Below are 15,255 nucleotides of genomic sequence, written 5' to 3' on the forward strand. Positions count from 1 at the left end.
CTCAAACAGTCTCCGCCATGTCTCAATTCTCCAAAGGAACACAGGCTGGGGGTGAATGCCTGGAGCCCCTGGGCTCTTGCCACCGTTCGGCAGAGAGAGGAACCCAGCTTTTGTAACAGTACACATCCAAACATATTGGGCAGTTGCGCTAATGTTGTCTGGGGAGTAGCCTTTCCTGCTCGCTTCCTTGCTCAGCCTGCAATTTGTCAATAGTCTCTCCAGAATGATGTCTGTGGTCTCTCTGCAGAAGGAAGCTACTGCAATAAAAGGATGCCCAAGAACTATAAAAGTGGAGGTCACAAGGCAAGAGGGAGGCACATGGCATGTGCAAGAACAAAACCGCACAATGCACTTCTCCAAAAGAGTGCGGTCCTCTTGCTTCAGCGCTGCCACATCAATCCTAGGAGTCCACCTGCAAAGAACTATGAGAGAGAGAGAAGAGGAAGCGTCTCTCTCCACCCACGTTTGCAATTACAGTATGCATGCTGTTTCATGTCCTTGTCTGGCATTCAAGGAGGACCTTGGAGGCAGGTGGGCTGTGGACAGGCCGGGAAGAGCCTGGCTGGAAACCAGAAAATCCGAAAGCTCAGAGGAAGTAATTGCCACAATGGCTAGATCTGTTGTCCCATGCACAGGGATGGCATCCCTCTGTATAACAGGTGCTGGGGACAGACAGTAAACAACCCTCCTACATGCTTTTCTTGAAAAATTCCTGGGCTATGGATTCATTAGTGGCTTAAAACACCACAAGGTTGCCTCGGCCCCAAGTAAAAGGTAAAGGGACCCCTAACCATTAGGTCCAGTCGTGGCCGACTCCGGGGTTGCGGCGCTCATCTCGCTTTACTGGCCGAGGGAGCCGGCGTACAGCTTCCGGCCAGCATGACTAAGCCGCTTCTGGCGAACCAGAGCAGCGCACGGAAATGCTGTTTACCTTCCTGCTGGAGCGGTACCTATTTATCTACTTGCACTTTGATGTGCTTTCGAACTGCTAGGTTGGCAGGAGCAGGGACCGAGCAATGGGAGCTCACCCAGTCGCGGGGATTCGAACCACCAACCTTCTGATCGGCAAGTCCTAGGCTCTGTGGTTTAATCCACAGCACCACCCGCGTCCCTCGGCCCCAAGTACCAGGGTTCAAATCCTTGCTCAGCCATGGGATGCCTGATTATCCTCTTCCAAAGCAACTACTCTATTCCGAACTTTAAAATGGTAAGCGTAATGCTGGTGGTCAACAAAAGAGGTTTAAAGACTCTTTCAAGGCAAATCTTTTAAAAAAGTAGTATAAACACAGACAACAGGGAAACACTGGCCTGCGAGCGCTCCAGTTGGAGAACAGCCTTCACCAAAGGAGTCATAGATTTTGAAATATATTTTAAAAAATAAAAAAAATGTCCAGTAGCACCTTAGAGACCAACTAAGTTTGTTCTTGGTATAAGCTTTCGTGTGCATGCACACTTTTTCAGATAGATTTTGAAGACGCTCGAACTCAGGACGACAGGGAGAAACGTGCGAAGAGGAAGGCACGCTTGGCAAACCCTCACTGTAATCACTTCCCCCCCAAAACCTATGTCCCAGCTGGAAGGATGTGTGGATCCAGAATTGGCCTCCACAGTCACATGGACTCACTGTTAAAACTATGTTCATGGAAGACAATCTTACTTGGCCACGAAGGATCGCCAAAGAAGAAGAAGAGAGAGAGCCATGAAACTCACTTTGGGTCAGTCGCCGCCTCTCAGCCCAACACACCTCGCAGGGTTGTTGTAACAATTAAAGAAGGAGAGCAGGGAGACGACCACGTACACTGTGGTTGAGCTCCTTGGAGGAGGAAAAAGTAGGATATAAATGCAATAAATAAAGCAATAACCAACTGCAGAGGGCACCAAGCTGGAGGGAAGGATTTCCTCACCAGACCCTTCTCACGGCAGCGAAGGGACAGAAATAGTTAAATCATTTAGTCAAATCATCTTGAAAAGAAACTGCTGGGTGGAAATAAAACAAGGCCAAATGTGACGTCCTAGAAAGGGAGTGAGCGAGCTACGTTGCAGATAAGAAAGCGTTTGGAGACATCCGGAGATGGAGGATGCAGCAAATCTTGCTGTAGGAGTTTCAGAGACAATTGCAGATTAAGCACTTGGGCGGGAGACCATGGAAGAGAGAATTTTGGGGGGTGAAGTCGAACTGTTGGAAGGCTGTAGCACCTGCTGCGGCCGTAGAGACCGATGCAGGAGGGATGTGTTTGGTTGCAGCCGGGGCAGATGAAGGCGTCCGGTTATGCTGCTGCAGATTCACCGTGGCGTTTCTTCTCTCTGCGCTCCTCCTAGGAGATGGGAGGATGCGGCAAATTATGCTGCAGAAGCTTCGGAGAGAATGATGGATTAAGCACTTGTGCCTTATGATGTAAAATGGGATAGCGACAAAAGGGACTGATTGCACGCTAATTGTCCAAAGCTGTGAACCGCTACCGTATTTTTTGCTCTATAAGACTCACTTTTTCCCTCCTAAAAAGTAAGGGGAAATGTGTGCGTGTCTTATGGAGCGAATGCAGGCTGAGCAGCTATCACAGAAGCCAGAACAGCAAGAGGGATTGCTGCTTTCACTGCGCAGCGATCCCTCTTGCTGTTCTGGCTTCTGAGATTCAGAATATTTTTTTCCTTGTTTTCCTCCTCCAAAAACTAGGTGCGTCTTGTGGTCTGGTGCGTCTTATAGAGCAAAAAATACAGTAATTTAAGAAGGATATTGATAAACTAGAATATGTACAGAGGAGGGCAACCAAGGTGATCGAGGGTCTGGAAACCAAGCCTTATGAGGAACAGTCGAGGGAGTTGGGTGTGTTTAGCCTGGAGAAGAGGAGACTGAGAGGAGCTAGAATAGCCGTCTTCCACTAGCTAAAGGGTTTTCACACGGACGATGGAGCAAGCTTGTTTTCTCTTTCTCCAGAGGGTAGTCCCCAAACAACAGCTTCATGTTACAAGAAAGTAGATTCCAACTAAACATCGGAAAAAGCTTCCTGACGGGAAGAGCTGTTCAATAGTGGAAGTTTGTGGTCTCTCCTTCCTTGGAGGATTTTAAGCAGAGGTTGGGTGGCTATCTGTCAGGGATGCTTTAGCTGAGATTCCTGCCTTGCAGGGGGTTGGACTAGATGACCCTCGGGGTCCCTTCCAACACTACAACTCTATGATTCTGTATTTGAATCCTCCGTAGTGACTTCCACATCGGGGTTGCTACCTTGTGCGTACGAATAAATGCATTTGATTCGTTACCTGGTTATTACTGGCCTCCGGTAAGGGAACCTAGGTACAGTCGTACAAGCTTGGAAGTCAAACAGAATCCGTTCCGGAAGTCCTTTCGACTTCCAAAACGTTCGAAAACCAAATTGCACCTCCTGATTGGCTGCAGGAAGCTCCTGCAGCCAATCGGAAGCCCCGTTGGAGGTTCAGGTTCCGAAAGAACATTCACAAACCGGAACAATCACTTCTGGGTTTGCGGCGTTCGGAAGCCAAAATGTCCGAGTTCCAAGGCGTTCAGGATCCAAAGCGCTTGGGATCCCCTCCAACAGCGGCAAAGGGGCAAGCTTGTTCTCTGATTCCTGGTTGTCTCTGTGAACTCCACAGAGTTTCTCGCCTGTGTGCCTTTGCGTTAATGTGGAACGGAGTGGGTGCTTCCGTGCAGATCTTGCTGGCTGCTCCTTTCCTGCCAACGCCATCTGTTTATGCAGTTGCCCACTGGCTGACTCAGCCCTTGCAGGAATGATGTGGTCGGAGAGCAGCAGCAACCACCGTGAGGGGGCTGGCCGTTGTTCACCCGCGCTCTCTTTGCCTCTTGTCTGCGGTACTTGGCCCTTAGCCTTCGCCTCTCCACAGGGATGTCAGGACCGCCAAGCAGGTGGTCTGCCTGCATTGGATTATTACATCTTCCCTCCCCCCTCTAAATGCCATCAGTTGGCCCAGGTGACAGCTTCCGGGTGCCCACCGGCTGACTCAGTCCTTACAGGAATGGTGCGGTCAGAAAATAGCACCTGTTGTTGCGTGGGAGAGAGGGTTAAATCTGGGCCCTTCGCCAAATCTCAGTAACAATGGTGTGTTCAAAGTGCAGTGACTCTTGGTTGCCGTCGGGGATACGAAAGCTTTCATTCAGCCAGTGAATTTCATCCTCCGTGGGGTTTGTGTGCGCGCGTCATGTTCGCTCGCCATAATACTTCACAAAAATGCAATGGGACGCACACACATCACTGCTTTGATGGAGCTTGCGGCATGGAATGCTGTTGCAAAAGAGGCAGAGGCACCTATTGGCTAGTGACTGTGTCATCGCTAGTGACAAACTCCTCCTCTTTGCATCATGCTTGTACCTTTATGTGCTTTGAAAGAAACACACACATACAGTGGTGCCCCGCAAGACGAATGCCTCGCAAGACGAAAAACCCGCTAGACGAAAGGGTTTTCCATTTTTCGATGCGCTTTGCAAGACGATTTTCCCTATTGACTTGCTTCGCAAGACGGAAACGTCTTGCGAGTCTTGCAATTTTTTTCGCTTCCCCCCCTTTTTTCTAAGCCGCTAAGCCGCTAATAGCCTTTTAGCCGCTAAGCTGCTAAGCCTTTAATAGCCGCTAAGCCGCTAATAGCCTTTTAGCCGCTAAGCCGCTAAGCCTTTAATAGCCGCTAAGCCGCTAATAGCCTTTTAGCTGCTAAGCCGCTAAGCCTTTAATAGCCGCTAAGCCGCTAAACCGCTAATAGCACTAATTCGCTAAGCCGCTAATAGGGTTGCTTCGCAAGACGGAAAAACCGCTAGACGAAGAGACTCACGGAACGGATTATTTTCATCTTGCGAGGCACCACTGTATTTTTAAAACAATCTTTAGAACCGGGGTCCCCAATGTGGTTCCCATGGAAACTATGTCACCCTCAGGCAATGCCCTTAGCACTTACCAAGGCCTCCCACTCCTTCCATTTTTTTTAAAAAAATAGCTTGGAATTTGTTTTGGATTTTTTCTTATTTAGTTGTGGGTTGCCTGCTTATTATGCCTGTGTTTTATTTATTTGTGGGGGGTGGGGAGAGAGGGAGAGAGAGATAGGTGCCAACTCCCTGCGGCCCTGGGTGCCCAAGCACCCACAAAATTATCCATGAAGGGGCTGGACACACTGCATGGCACCCACAGCCCTGAGCACCCACAGTTGCGAGGCCAAGCTGGCACTCTGCTGTGTGTGTGTGTGTGTTGCCTGCTTTCTTTACAGAGGGAGCGTTGCCAGTTTTTCTTCTGTGAATTTGTTGTTTTGTGGTTTCTTGCCAAAGTTACTTAGATTCCCAAATGGGATCCCAGGCCCAAAAAGGGTGGTGAGAGATCCTTGCTTTAAAGACTGAGCATTTCCCCAACTCCTCTGAAAATGACAGTGTTGGACTAGGACCCAAGAGACCAGGATTCAAATCCCCGATCTCGCTGGGTGACCTTGGGCCAGTCACGGCCTCTCAGCCTGGCCTACCTCTCAGGGTTGTTGTGAGGAGAAAATGGGGAGGAAGAGAACCAATGTGTGCCGCCATGAGATCCTTGGAGGAGAAGGTGGGAGATAAATGTGATTTTTTAAAAAATAAATCTTTCCTTAATGAATGTATGAATGACTATAGCCCTTTAAACACAACCAAAAACTGCAGCAGCATCACCATAATTTCACTTTTGGACAAAATATTACTTTAGACCTGTGCACTCTTTGGTTTTGATTGCTTCTTTACATTTTTTTAAAAAAAATATATATGCCTTTTACTGTTACAAATCTCTAAGGGATTTACAAGTGGAATTATTGAGAAAAGCAGTTGAAAACAAGCGATTTAAAATGTCTAAAAAGGAACGAAACCAGCGATAAACTAACAAGAGGAGCTTAGTTGTAAAGGAGCTTACAGGGAGTTTGATAGTAAGGCAAATCGAAGCTGTGAAGGCCAATTAAACACAGTTAGCATGTGCATAGATACTGGCCTCATTCGCATATTTGTTTTGGCATCTGTCTGTCTCGAGAGACAGGTGGGTGTGAAGCCAAACCACTGCGTTAGCAGTACCAAAGCAGCCTCCCAGGGGCGCAATCCTGGGCAATGCGCGTGGAGGTCCTGGGCTGCCCCAACGACAAGACCCCCTTTCTCGGCCTCACTGATGTGGTCCAAAGGAAAACAGAACAAGATGTTTGGCACCAGCTGGGCTGCAGGAGCTGCCCAAAGGAGGCATACAAGACACCATCCAACCGCCTTAGGGACTCCACTCCACATTTGTGTAGGGTTTACTCCATAGACTTTTTCTTCTCCCAAAGATTTCCCGCAAGGCAGCGGATGTTTAGGACCCGGAGTTTTGCTCCTAGATGGGCCACCTTTCCAAGTAGCTCACCTTACCCTCACTTCCCTCTACGACACGTGCGGAGGAGGAAACCATTCCATTGCAGGGAGAGAAAACCTTTCTCCAATGGAAGGTTTTCCTCAGCCCAACTGTTATGTAGTGAGTTGAATAGGACCCACAAGGCAGCAGTCTGATTGGTCCTAGAACAATAGGATTCAGAATGCAGCAGTCTGATTGGTCCTAGAACAATAGGATTCAGAATGCAGCAGTCTGATTGGTCCTAGAACAATAGGATTCAGAATGCAGCAGTCTGATTGGTCCTAGAACAATAGGATTCAGAATGCAGCAGTCTGATTGGTCCACTGGAGCCACCCAATCCAACTCCAGGTGGAAGGGAATCCGCAACCGGATTGGCCTACAGGAGAATCCCGGAATTAGCCAATCACATGGGGCCCATTGTGTAAATAATGTATATAAGGCAGACATTCTGAGGGAACTTCCATTTCTCCTCACCACTATGAGCTGAATAAAGAGCATGAAATCCACACTTGACTCCGAGTATATTTCACCAACCCACAGTGACCTGTGTGTGCCAGCTTAATCTGCTGCCCCTGGGCTGTTGGAGGGAAGCTCCTCTCAGTTCTTATCCCTGCTGCCTCTCAGTTCTTATCCTTTTTTAATCTTTAAACCAGAACTGGATCAAGCAGACCTTTATCCGGAGGGCTCCCTGTGGCCGTCCTGATGGCAACTGAAGCCAGCCCCTGTTTCTTGCAGTAGCGCCTACTCCAGCCACCCTTTTCCCTAATCAGGATAAACGAACCCAGGAGTCCTGGCTCGAGAGACCATCCGAAGCACAGAAACGGGGCCAAGGCTTGGAGCTTGGGACCAGACATGAGGAAACCCAAACCACAGACGGGTGGGCGGAAGGAACAGGACATACCAGCTGGGACAGAGGACTGGTCCCCAGATGTTGTTTCTCAGGGGCAGAGGGGAGGGTGGCAGGAAGGGACCTGGTTGGCTGGAGGAGGACAAAAGTCTGGCTTTTGTTTTCTTACGTCCGTTTGTTTGCTAACGTTTATGCCCTGCCTTTTCTTCCATCACGGAACTGGAGGCCGTTCAGTTCCCAGGAAGCCAGACACCAGTCCATCTAGCCCAGCCTTGTCTAGCTCTCTGCTCCTCAACCTTGGGTCACCAGATGTTGAGGAACAACTCACCCCTTGGTCCCAAGGTTGAAGAATATCTGGACTATCAGCGCCCCAGGATTTTAGATGAGGATCTCTCTCTCTCTCCTAGCCCTCCCTGGCTGAACCTGGGACCTCCTGAACGTTGTTATTTAATATTGTTTACTCTTTAAAAAGCACACCCTGCTTTCCCCTTCCGTAAAGGAGATGCTCAGAGCACCTTACAAATGAAGGTAAAGGTAAAGGGACCCCTGACCATTAGGTCCAGTCGTGGCCGACTCTGGGGTTCTGGTGCTCATCTCGCTTTATTGGCCAAGGGAGCCGGTGTACAGCTTCCGGGTCATGTGGCCAGCATGACTAAGCCACTTCTGGCAAACCAGAGCAGCGCATGGAAACGCTGTTTGCCTTCCCGCCAGAGTGGTACCTATTTATCTACTTGCACTTTGACGTGCTTTCGAACTGCTACGTTGGCAGGAGCTGGGACCAGGCAACAGGAGCTCACCCCGTCGCGGGGATTCGAACCGCCAACCTTCTGATCGGCAAGCCCTAGGCTCTGTGGTTTAACCCACAGCGCCACCTGCGTCCCTTACAAATGAAACACACGTGTAAAAGCCACATAAACCCAAGCACCATATGAAAGTCAGTTTAATTAGCAGAGGTGCTAATTTTAATGTAAGTAAGGTGACATTTTATTCACACGGGATTAAATAATTATTCTGAATAAAAATGTTTGCCTTGTGCGCGGGGACTTTGGGCAAAGGAGTATTTTGTTCTTTCGATAAAATATTATTAATAATAAAAGCATTGCAGGGTTTTTTGGGGGGGGTGTTCTGGCATGATGGAAATCTGTAACAACAGCCCAGAATAGCCCCCAATCTTATTTCCCTGATTTTTCTTTGCCTGTAATTTGAAACTGGAGAGAGTGGGGAGAGGGTGAGTTTGAGGTGGGGTTGTACATTACTCTCGAGAAGTCCACAGTGTGCTCTTCTTAAGAAGTACCCAGAATGTCATGCTAGGTGTGGAAGATATGAATTTATTCTGGAGCTCAAATAACAGGAGAGGAGGTCCTGCCTTGGTGTATTTTATTAAGGGACCTCAACACACAAATGGTACTACCACCTCTCACTCCCTCCATAGTTTGAGCATGGGCTTACTCTTCCTGTTCCCCTATAATTTATCTGGTTAAGGACTCAGTCTCCTTTCCAGATCTGTAAAATGGGAAGATTAGCTACTTTACAGGGATGCTGGATTTGCAAGGCAAAAACTGAGAGGTCCTGAGTACTGCCTTGTGGAGTAGAGGGTGAGACTTGGGCCTGGGAGAGAGAGATTTAAGTCTCCGCTCAGTCTTAAATTCACCTGGCAACCTAGGTTATAAATAATGAACATGCAGCGCTCTGTAAGCTGGGAGCGCAAATGGCTTCACAAGAACACTGCGAAGATTCATGAGCTTAGGAGCGTAAAATCGCCTTAGACCTAAAACCGGAACAAATATGCTAATAATCATTGCGTTTTAAAACAAGGCTGCTGTGGATAATGACTAAATATATCTACTTTTGTGCTTTCTTTCATCTCTCAGGTCTGAATCACAGCGCATCGTTCTCATGCGAGGCCCACAACGATAAGGGGGTGGGCACATCTCGGACTGCAAAGGTGACAGGTGAGAGGATAAGTTGTGGGGTGCATTCCTAGAGCAAACAGAGACCTTTGCCAAGGCCGCAGCACAACTGCTTTAGGTACACTGTGAGGGTGAAGCTAAATGCATATTTGGATTTAACCCAGAAGTTTTTAATGGTGCAAACGCTGTCAGCTGGTGTGTGTGATAATTAATGGGATCTGTGCAGGCACAGAGGGGAAATTCCTCCCCTGCTGCAATTCTGGAGGAAAGCCCCATTTACGAAGTTAGGGTTTTTTGCTTAGGGAGAAAATCTTATCAATTGCTCCGAGGCAGCGAGGGTGTTTGGGAGAATTTCTCCCAGTGAATACACTCGCTTCAGAGGAGGAATTTTCATCAGGACCACAGGAAAGGAGGAAAGGGAAGGTGTCCACACACACACACACACACACAGCCCTACACCTTCTCTGATCCTGTTAAGTAGCATCCCCCTTCCGCAGCTGATGCAATTTGCATTTTTAAAAACCCGGGCTTCAAATACAAAGATACAACACAAAGATCCTTTTTTAACTTGGCAAGTTGCCCTGAGTTTACAGGAGGAGCACATGCTACTTTCAGATCGCAGATTTGGATCATTACTGACACACACACACACACCCACACCCCGAAATTCCCTGCAAGTAGAAAATGAGCATGTTGAGCATAAGACTTGAGACAAAACCTTTATCCTTGAAATGCTAGCTTTCCGTCGGCAGGGATTCCTTGGCATGCATTTAGAAAGGTAGCTGGCGCAATAAGTGTGCTTCGTGTAATTGCCCGAGTACAGTGCTGCCTCGCAAGACGGAATTAATTCGTTCCACGAGTTTTGTTGTCTTGCGATTTTTTTCGTCTTGCGAAGCACGGTGTCGGGAAAGTTTTGGAAAAGCTTCAAAAATCACCAAAGTCTTTAAAAACCTCAAAAAAGGCTACCACACCGCGTTCTATGAGTTGCTCCTCGAAGTCAAGTCGCAACTGTATTAACGGTGTTAAGAAAAAGGAAACAAACTTGCAAGACGTTTCCGTCTTGCGAAGCAAGCCCATAAGGAAAATCGTCTTGCGAAGCAGCTCAAAAAACAAAAAACCCTTTTGTCTAGCGAGTTTTTTGTCTTGCGAGGCATTCGTCTTGCGAGGTACCACTGTATTCTTTTTAAAATAAAGTTTTATTGATCTGCAATATATAACAATTACCAAAAAGAGAGAGAGAGAGAAAAGATGCAAAAACAAAACCCCAACTCGTCCCCCTCGTCCCTCAAGGAACAGATAAATTCAGTTAAGTTTGCCAAAGTCCAATCTGTGGTTTTGTAGTTGCTGTTGTTCAGGGTTATCAGTAAAGTATTTTATAAACGGAATCCTTGTATTCTTGACAACTTCTGGATCACAGCAATGATGAGCAAGCCCTTGAGAAGGAGCCTGTATCCTAATCACAAGTGCGTAGGCCCTACTGACCACAGTGGGACTTACGTCTGAGTAAACATTCATAGGGCCACGCTGTAAAAATCCTCTTTTTGACTTTCCTCCGCAGTAAGGTCTTGTGGTATATCATACACCTGCTCTCTTACATCTTCCCTCTAGTGGTACCTGGGCGGCCAAGTGCCTTATCCCTTCTGCATCGTAGTGACCACCACCTGGAAGTGACGTGGGAACCAGGACCGAGTGGGGCCTACGCCCTTGAGTTCTGCACCATCCAAGTAAGAAGGGAAGCCTTGAAGCCAGCCCAAGTTCCCTCGCCCAGCTATTTTGAGGAAGGATGTCCCACTCGGCCACTTTCGCCCCTGCCCTTCGAGGGAACGCTTTTATTTTTAGGAGCCATTTCCTGGCCAGCTTCTGCTTCTCTCAAATGTCCAACCGGATGGCCTCATGACGTGTGACAAGCTCCCAGGAACAGGGAACTGAAAGAGCTTCGAAAAGGGATTGCAGAGGCCAGGAAACAAAACTGATAGCAAGGGGGCGGGGTGTTCAAATATGGGGCCATCTGTCCGTCCCCTTCTAGGGCCTGAGGTGGCAGAGTGATCTGTACCAGTTTGGGGTTTGGGTGGGCGCAGGTTTTGAATGTTTTCCCCACATCAAACAAAGCAAACTGCTCAAGAGCAGAAGGCAGGTGCCTCTGAGACAAAAATCCTCCTCCGCATTTTTTTTATTTAATTACATGTATTTATTCAAGTAAGGGACACAGGTGGCGCTGTGGGTTAAACCACAGAACCTAGGACTTGCCGATCAGAAGGTTGGCAGTTCGAATCCCTGTGATGGGGTGAGCTCCCGTTGCTCGGTCTCTGCTCCTGCCAACCTAACAGTTGAAAGTACGTCAAAGTGCAAGTAGATAAATAGGTACCGGCGGGAAGGTAAACAGCGTTTCTGTGCGCTGCTCTGGTTCGCCAGAAGTGGCTTAGTCATGCTGGCCACATGACCCGGAAGCTGTACGCCGGCTCCCTCGGCCTATAGAGCAAGATGAGCGCCACAACCCCAGAGTTGGCCACGACTGGACCTAATGGTCAGGGGTCCCTTTACCTTTACTTTACCTTTATTCAATTTGCTCAAGGTGGTGGCTCTTCTTCCTCACAGCAGCCCTGTGAGGTTGAGATGCAGTGATTGGCCAAAGGACACCCAGCAAGCGTCATGGCCATGTGGGGATTCGAACCCTGGTCTCTCACAGGTCCTAATGTAGGGTTGCCATACGTTCGGCTCTTCCCAGACATGTCCGGGATTCTAAAAATAATAAAAAAATTATTTATATCCCACCCTCCCCAGCCAAAGCCGGGCTCAGGGCGGCTAACAACAATAAAATAGTGCAACATTCTAAAAACATTTCATTATAAAACTTAATTAAAATCAAATTGATGGCAACCATTAAGCTAAAGTTCTGTGAAGGTTGCCAAAGGAGGGAGTCACCAAAGGCCTGGTGGAACAGCTCTGTCTTGCAGGCCCTGCGGAAAGATGTCAAATCCCGCAGGGCCCTAGTCTCTTGTGACTGAATTAGCATTGGGGGGGGGGGGATTTTGGGAAATCAGCAAAATGTCTGGATCTTTGAAATTTCCCCAATTGAGGAGAGCTTCAACATAGAGAGCGCTTTGAAAAAGTGTGACGTGCCACCTGCACCGCAAAGTGGTACAGTCTGGAATTCTGCCGCAGAGATCGAGCCTTTGAGCCAATCCACACGTTACGCAATCGGCAAAAACCCTGGACTGTTCCACTGCAGAGGGGAAGGGGAGTTTTCTTTTTATTTTCTTTATTTCATTCTTCAATGTTGTTACACGGTCCAGTGAGGCTTCATATAGAATCATAGAATTGTATAGTTGGAAGGTGTCCCAGAGGCAGGGGTACCAACTTGAATAAAACATTGAGGAGGGGGGTGCTAAGCCCTGCCCTGCAAAATCAGTCACATTGTGCAGTGCCCATCAGCTTTTTTTGGGGGGGGGTAGCCCCCTTAAAAAAAAATAGGTGGGGGGCCCTAGGAGTCTGCTTCTATGCTTAGAGGGGCATCTCATGCAAGGCAGGAATCTCAGCTAGATTATTGTAGAGCATAATATGTTCCTAGGTCCTGCCCCGTCGACCCATCCCCAGCACACGCTGCCTTTCCGTCCTCAAATCCTTACCCCTGCCCCTTTTCCCCAGGCTGTGCGCTCGGACGAGGACCTCAGCACCGTGTCGGACCGGGAACTCTATAACCAGAACCTCCACGTCCCCCCGTTCAGCCACACCCTAGATGGCTTGAGCCCCTTCACCACCTACCACGTGCGGGTGTCCTGTCGCTCCCGAGAGGGCAACTCCCCGTGGACCCACTGGGTTGCTATGGAAACCTTGGAAGGAGGTGAGCTTGAAATGGGAGTGGGTGGGAGAGAGTAGGTGGTCGATCCTTCTGGGTTCTGCCTTGATCTCTCAGAGGAGAAAGGAAATCACAGAGGGGTGCAGCTTGGAGCAAGAATGAGGAACCAGTTGTTGCTAGACTACAACACCCATCAGCCTCCGGGCCGTTGGCCATGCTAGCTGGGCCTTATGGGAGTTGGGGCCCAAGCAACATCCGAAAGGCCACAGGCTGTCTCTGAACTTAGAGAGGGGCCAGTTTGGAAGCCAGGAAGATGGAGGGGGCCTAACGTATGGCTTAGACAGTGGCGTAGCGTGGGGGGTGCAGGGGGGGCCAGCCGCACCGGGCGCAACATCTGGGGTTAGGGCAAATCCATGGGTTAGGGGGCGCAAATCCATGGGTTAGGGGGCGCAAATCCACGGGTTAGGGGGCGCAAATTACTTGCCTTGCCCCGGGTGCTGACAACCCACGCTACGCCACTGGGCTTAGAGCAGGGTTTTCCCAACCTCGGGTCTTCAAATGTTTTCGACTACAACTGCCATCATCCCTAGCTGGCAGGACCAGGGGTCAGGGATGATGGGAGTTGTAGTCCAACAACCCAAGGTTGAGAAAGGCTGGTTTAGAGTCAGAGTTTCCCAGCTGTTTTTGGACTACAACTCCCATCATCCCTAGCTAGCAAGGCCAGTGGTCAGGGATTATGGGAACTTTAGTCCGAAAACAACTGGAGACCCACGGTTGGGAAACATTGGTTTAGAGAGTAACAGTGGTTCTCAAAGAGTGTGGCCTGCCACTCTGGGATGGCAGGAGAGGAAAGCAGTTATAGCTGGAATATTCAAGGGCAATCAAAGAAACATTTAAACATTAGGATAGGATAGTACCGAAATGATTTCTCCATGACCTATTGTTGTGAACAGGGATTTTCAACTCTGACAAATGTGAAAGATCAGAAAAGAGGACTGCTTTTTTGTGTTCATGAGAGTTTGTCTCGAATTAGAACTAATAAAAATGAGATTACCTGGCAAAAGCAAGCTCACCTCTCTCATTGAATTGCTATACGTACTTAAAGTCCATGCATAAGAGGTTCATTTATTATTGTATTTTGGGAGTGATTTGCCTTCTTATGTAGCTGCTTTGTTTTATACTTTCCGGACGTCCCACAATCAAATCATAAAGTAGTTGCGTTATATGTTATAAATCAAGCTAGGAGTGTTTCTTTTTTGTTTTCCAATGCATTTCTTATCAATAAAAACATTCGGTGTGGCCCGAGCAAACGGTTATTCTGAAAGTGTGGCTCAGAGGAAAAAAAGTTTGAGAACCAGTGGTTTAGAAGCTTAGACCGTGGCTGTTACCAGTTGAGTGGCTAAGACTGGGCTATAGCCGCTTGCCTGACGCCTCTTTGTGGCTAATGAGAAAGGGTCACGGCCGCAGTGTTTCCATTGTAACGTACACTTTTCCGCGGCAGTGCCCACCGCTGCGCCAGAGAACATCATGGCCACGCAGAATGGCACCTGCACCATCGTGCAGTGGCGAGAGCCGCGTGGCGTCATCAACGGGATCATACGCGGATACAAGCTGGTCTGTCAAAGCGGCGACTCGCCCGAGGTGAGGACCTCCTTTCTCAGGACTGGAGAGGGCACCCTCCCCATTGACCCTCTGTAATTAGCCTGAGCCATCGCCCGCCATCTTCCTAATCCCCTGCCTGGCGTTTTTGCCGCCCTCTCCCTCTCCACCAGGTGGTTGTGGACGTGGGGCTGACCAATGAGACCGTCTTGAACCTGAACAAAACAGTACACAATCTGACCGTCCGTGTCGCGGCCTACACGCAAGCGGGAGACGGCCCCTGGAGCAAAGCCATCATGGTTTCAACTGGGGGTGTCGGTAAGGAATACGAGATAATGTGTAATTTTTTTTGGGCAGGAGGGTGGGTTTCCCTCACAAGCTTTAGTGTTGAGGCAAATAACAGAAGCACAGGGAAAGGAGAGGGTGGGGGAAGTTACATAACAGCATAATTTGTTTCCTTGGATGCTGCCCAAGGGGTCTACTCTGACTAATGTAGGATACAGTCCAAAGAGTTCAGACCCAGAATGATGAAACCGGTTAAGGACTACTTGAAATAAATAAAGTTCCGTTTTCATAGCCAATTATTCCTGCACATCTTTCTAAGTGTATCATATGTGATATGGGGGAATCATTTGGCTGCCAAAAAAAATAAGCTTTTAAAAAAATATTCCTTAACTGTTCCCAACTGTTTCCCAACTCCTTGGTGGTTCTTCCGAAACGATCATTTGATCTCTTTTTTTGTTTTGTTTCGTTTTG

The 15,255-nt window shown here is 48.5% G+C and overlaps 1 protein-coding gene across 3 annotated transcripts in view; it reads left to right on the forward strand.

Annotated features, from left to right (window-relative positions):
• AXL (AXL receptor tyrosine kinase) overlaps positions 1–15,255 on the forward strand; it is a 77,943-nt gene that overhangs the window by 33,977 nt on the left and 28,711 nt on the right. For all 3 annotated transcript variants that reach the window (XM_077932264.1, XM_028742192.2, XM_077932265.1), the window contains exons 5-9: positions 9,066–9,146; positions 10,713–10,828; positions 12,750–12,945; positions 14,402–14,541; positions 14,673–14,817. In XM_077932264.1, coding sequence (XP_077788390.1) covers positions 9,066–9,146; positions 10,713–10,828; positions 12,750–12,945; positions 14,402–14,541; positions 14,673–14,817 — 678 coding nt within the window. The remainder of the gene's footprint in view (positions 1–9,065; positions 9,147–10,712; positions 10,829–12,749; positions 12,946–14,401; positions 14,542–14,672; positions 14,818–15,255) is intronic.

Source organism: Podarcis muralis, chromosome 7 (assembly GCF_964188315.1).
Source record: "Podarcis muralis chromosome 7, rPodMur119.hap1.1, whole genome shotgun sequence".
Lineage (NCBI taxonomy): Eukaryota > Metazoa > Chordata > Lepidosauria > Squamata > Lacertidae > Podarcis > Podarcis muralis.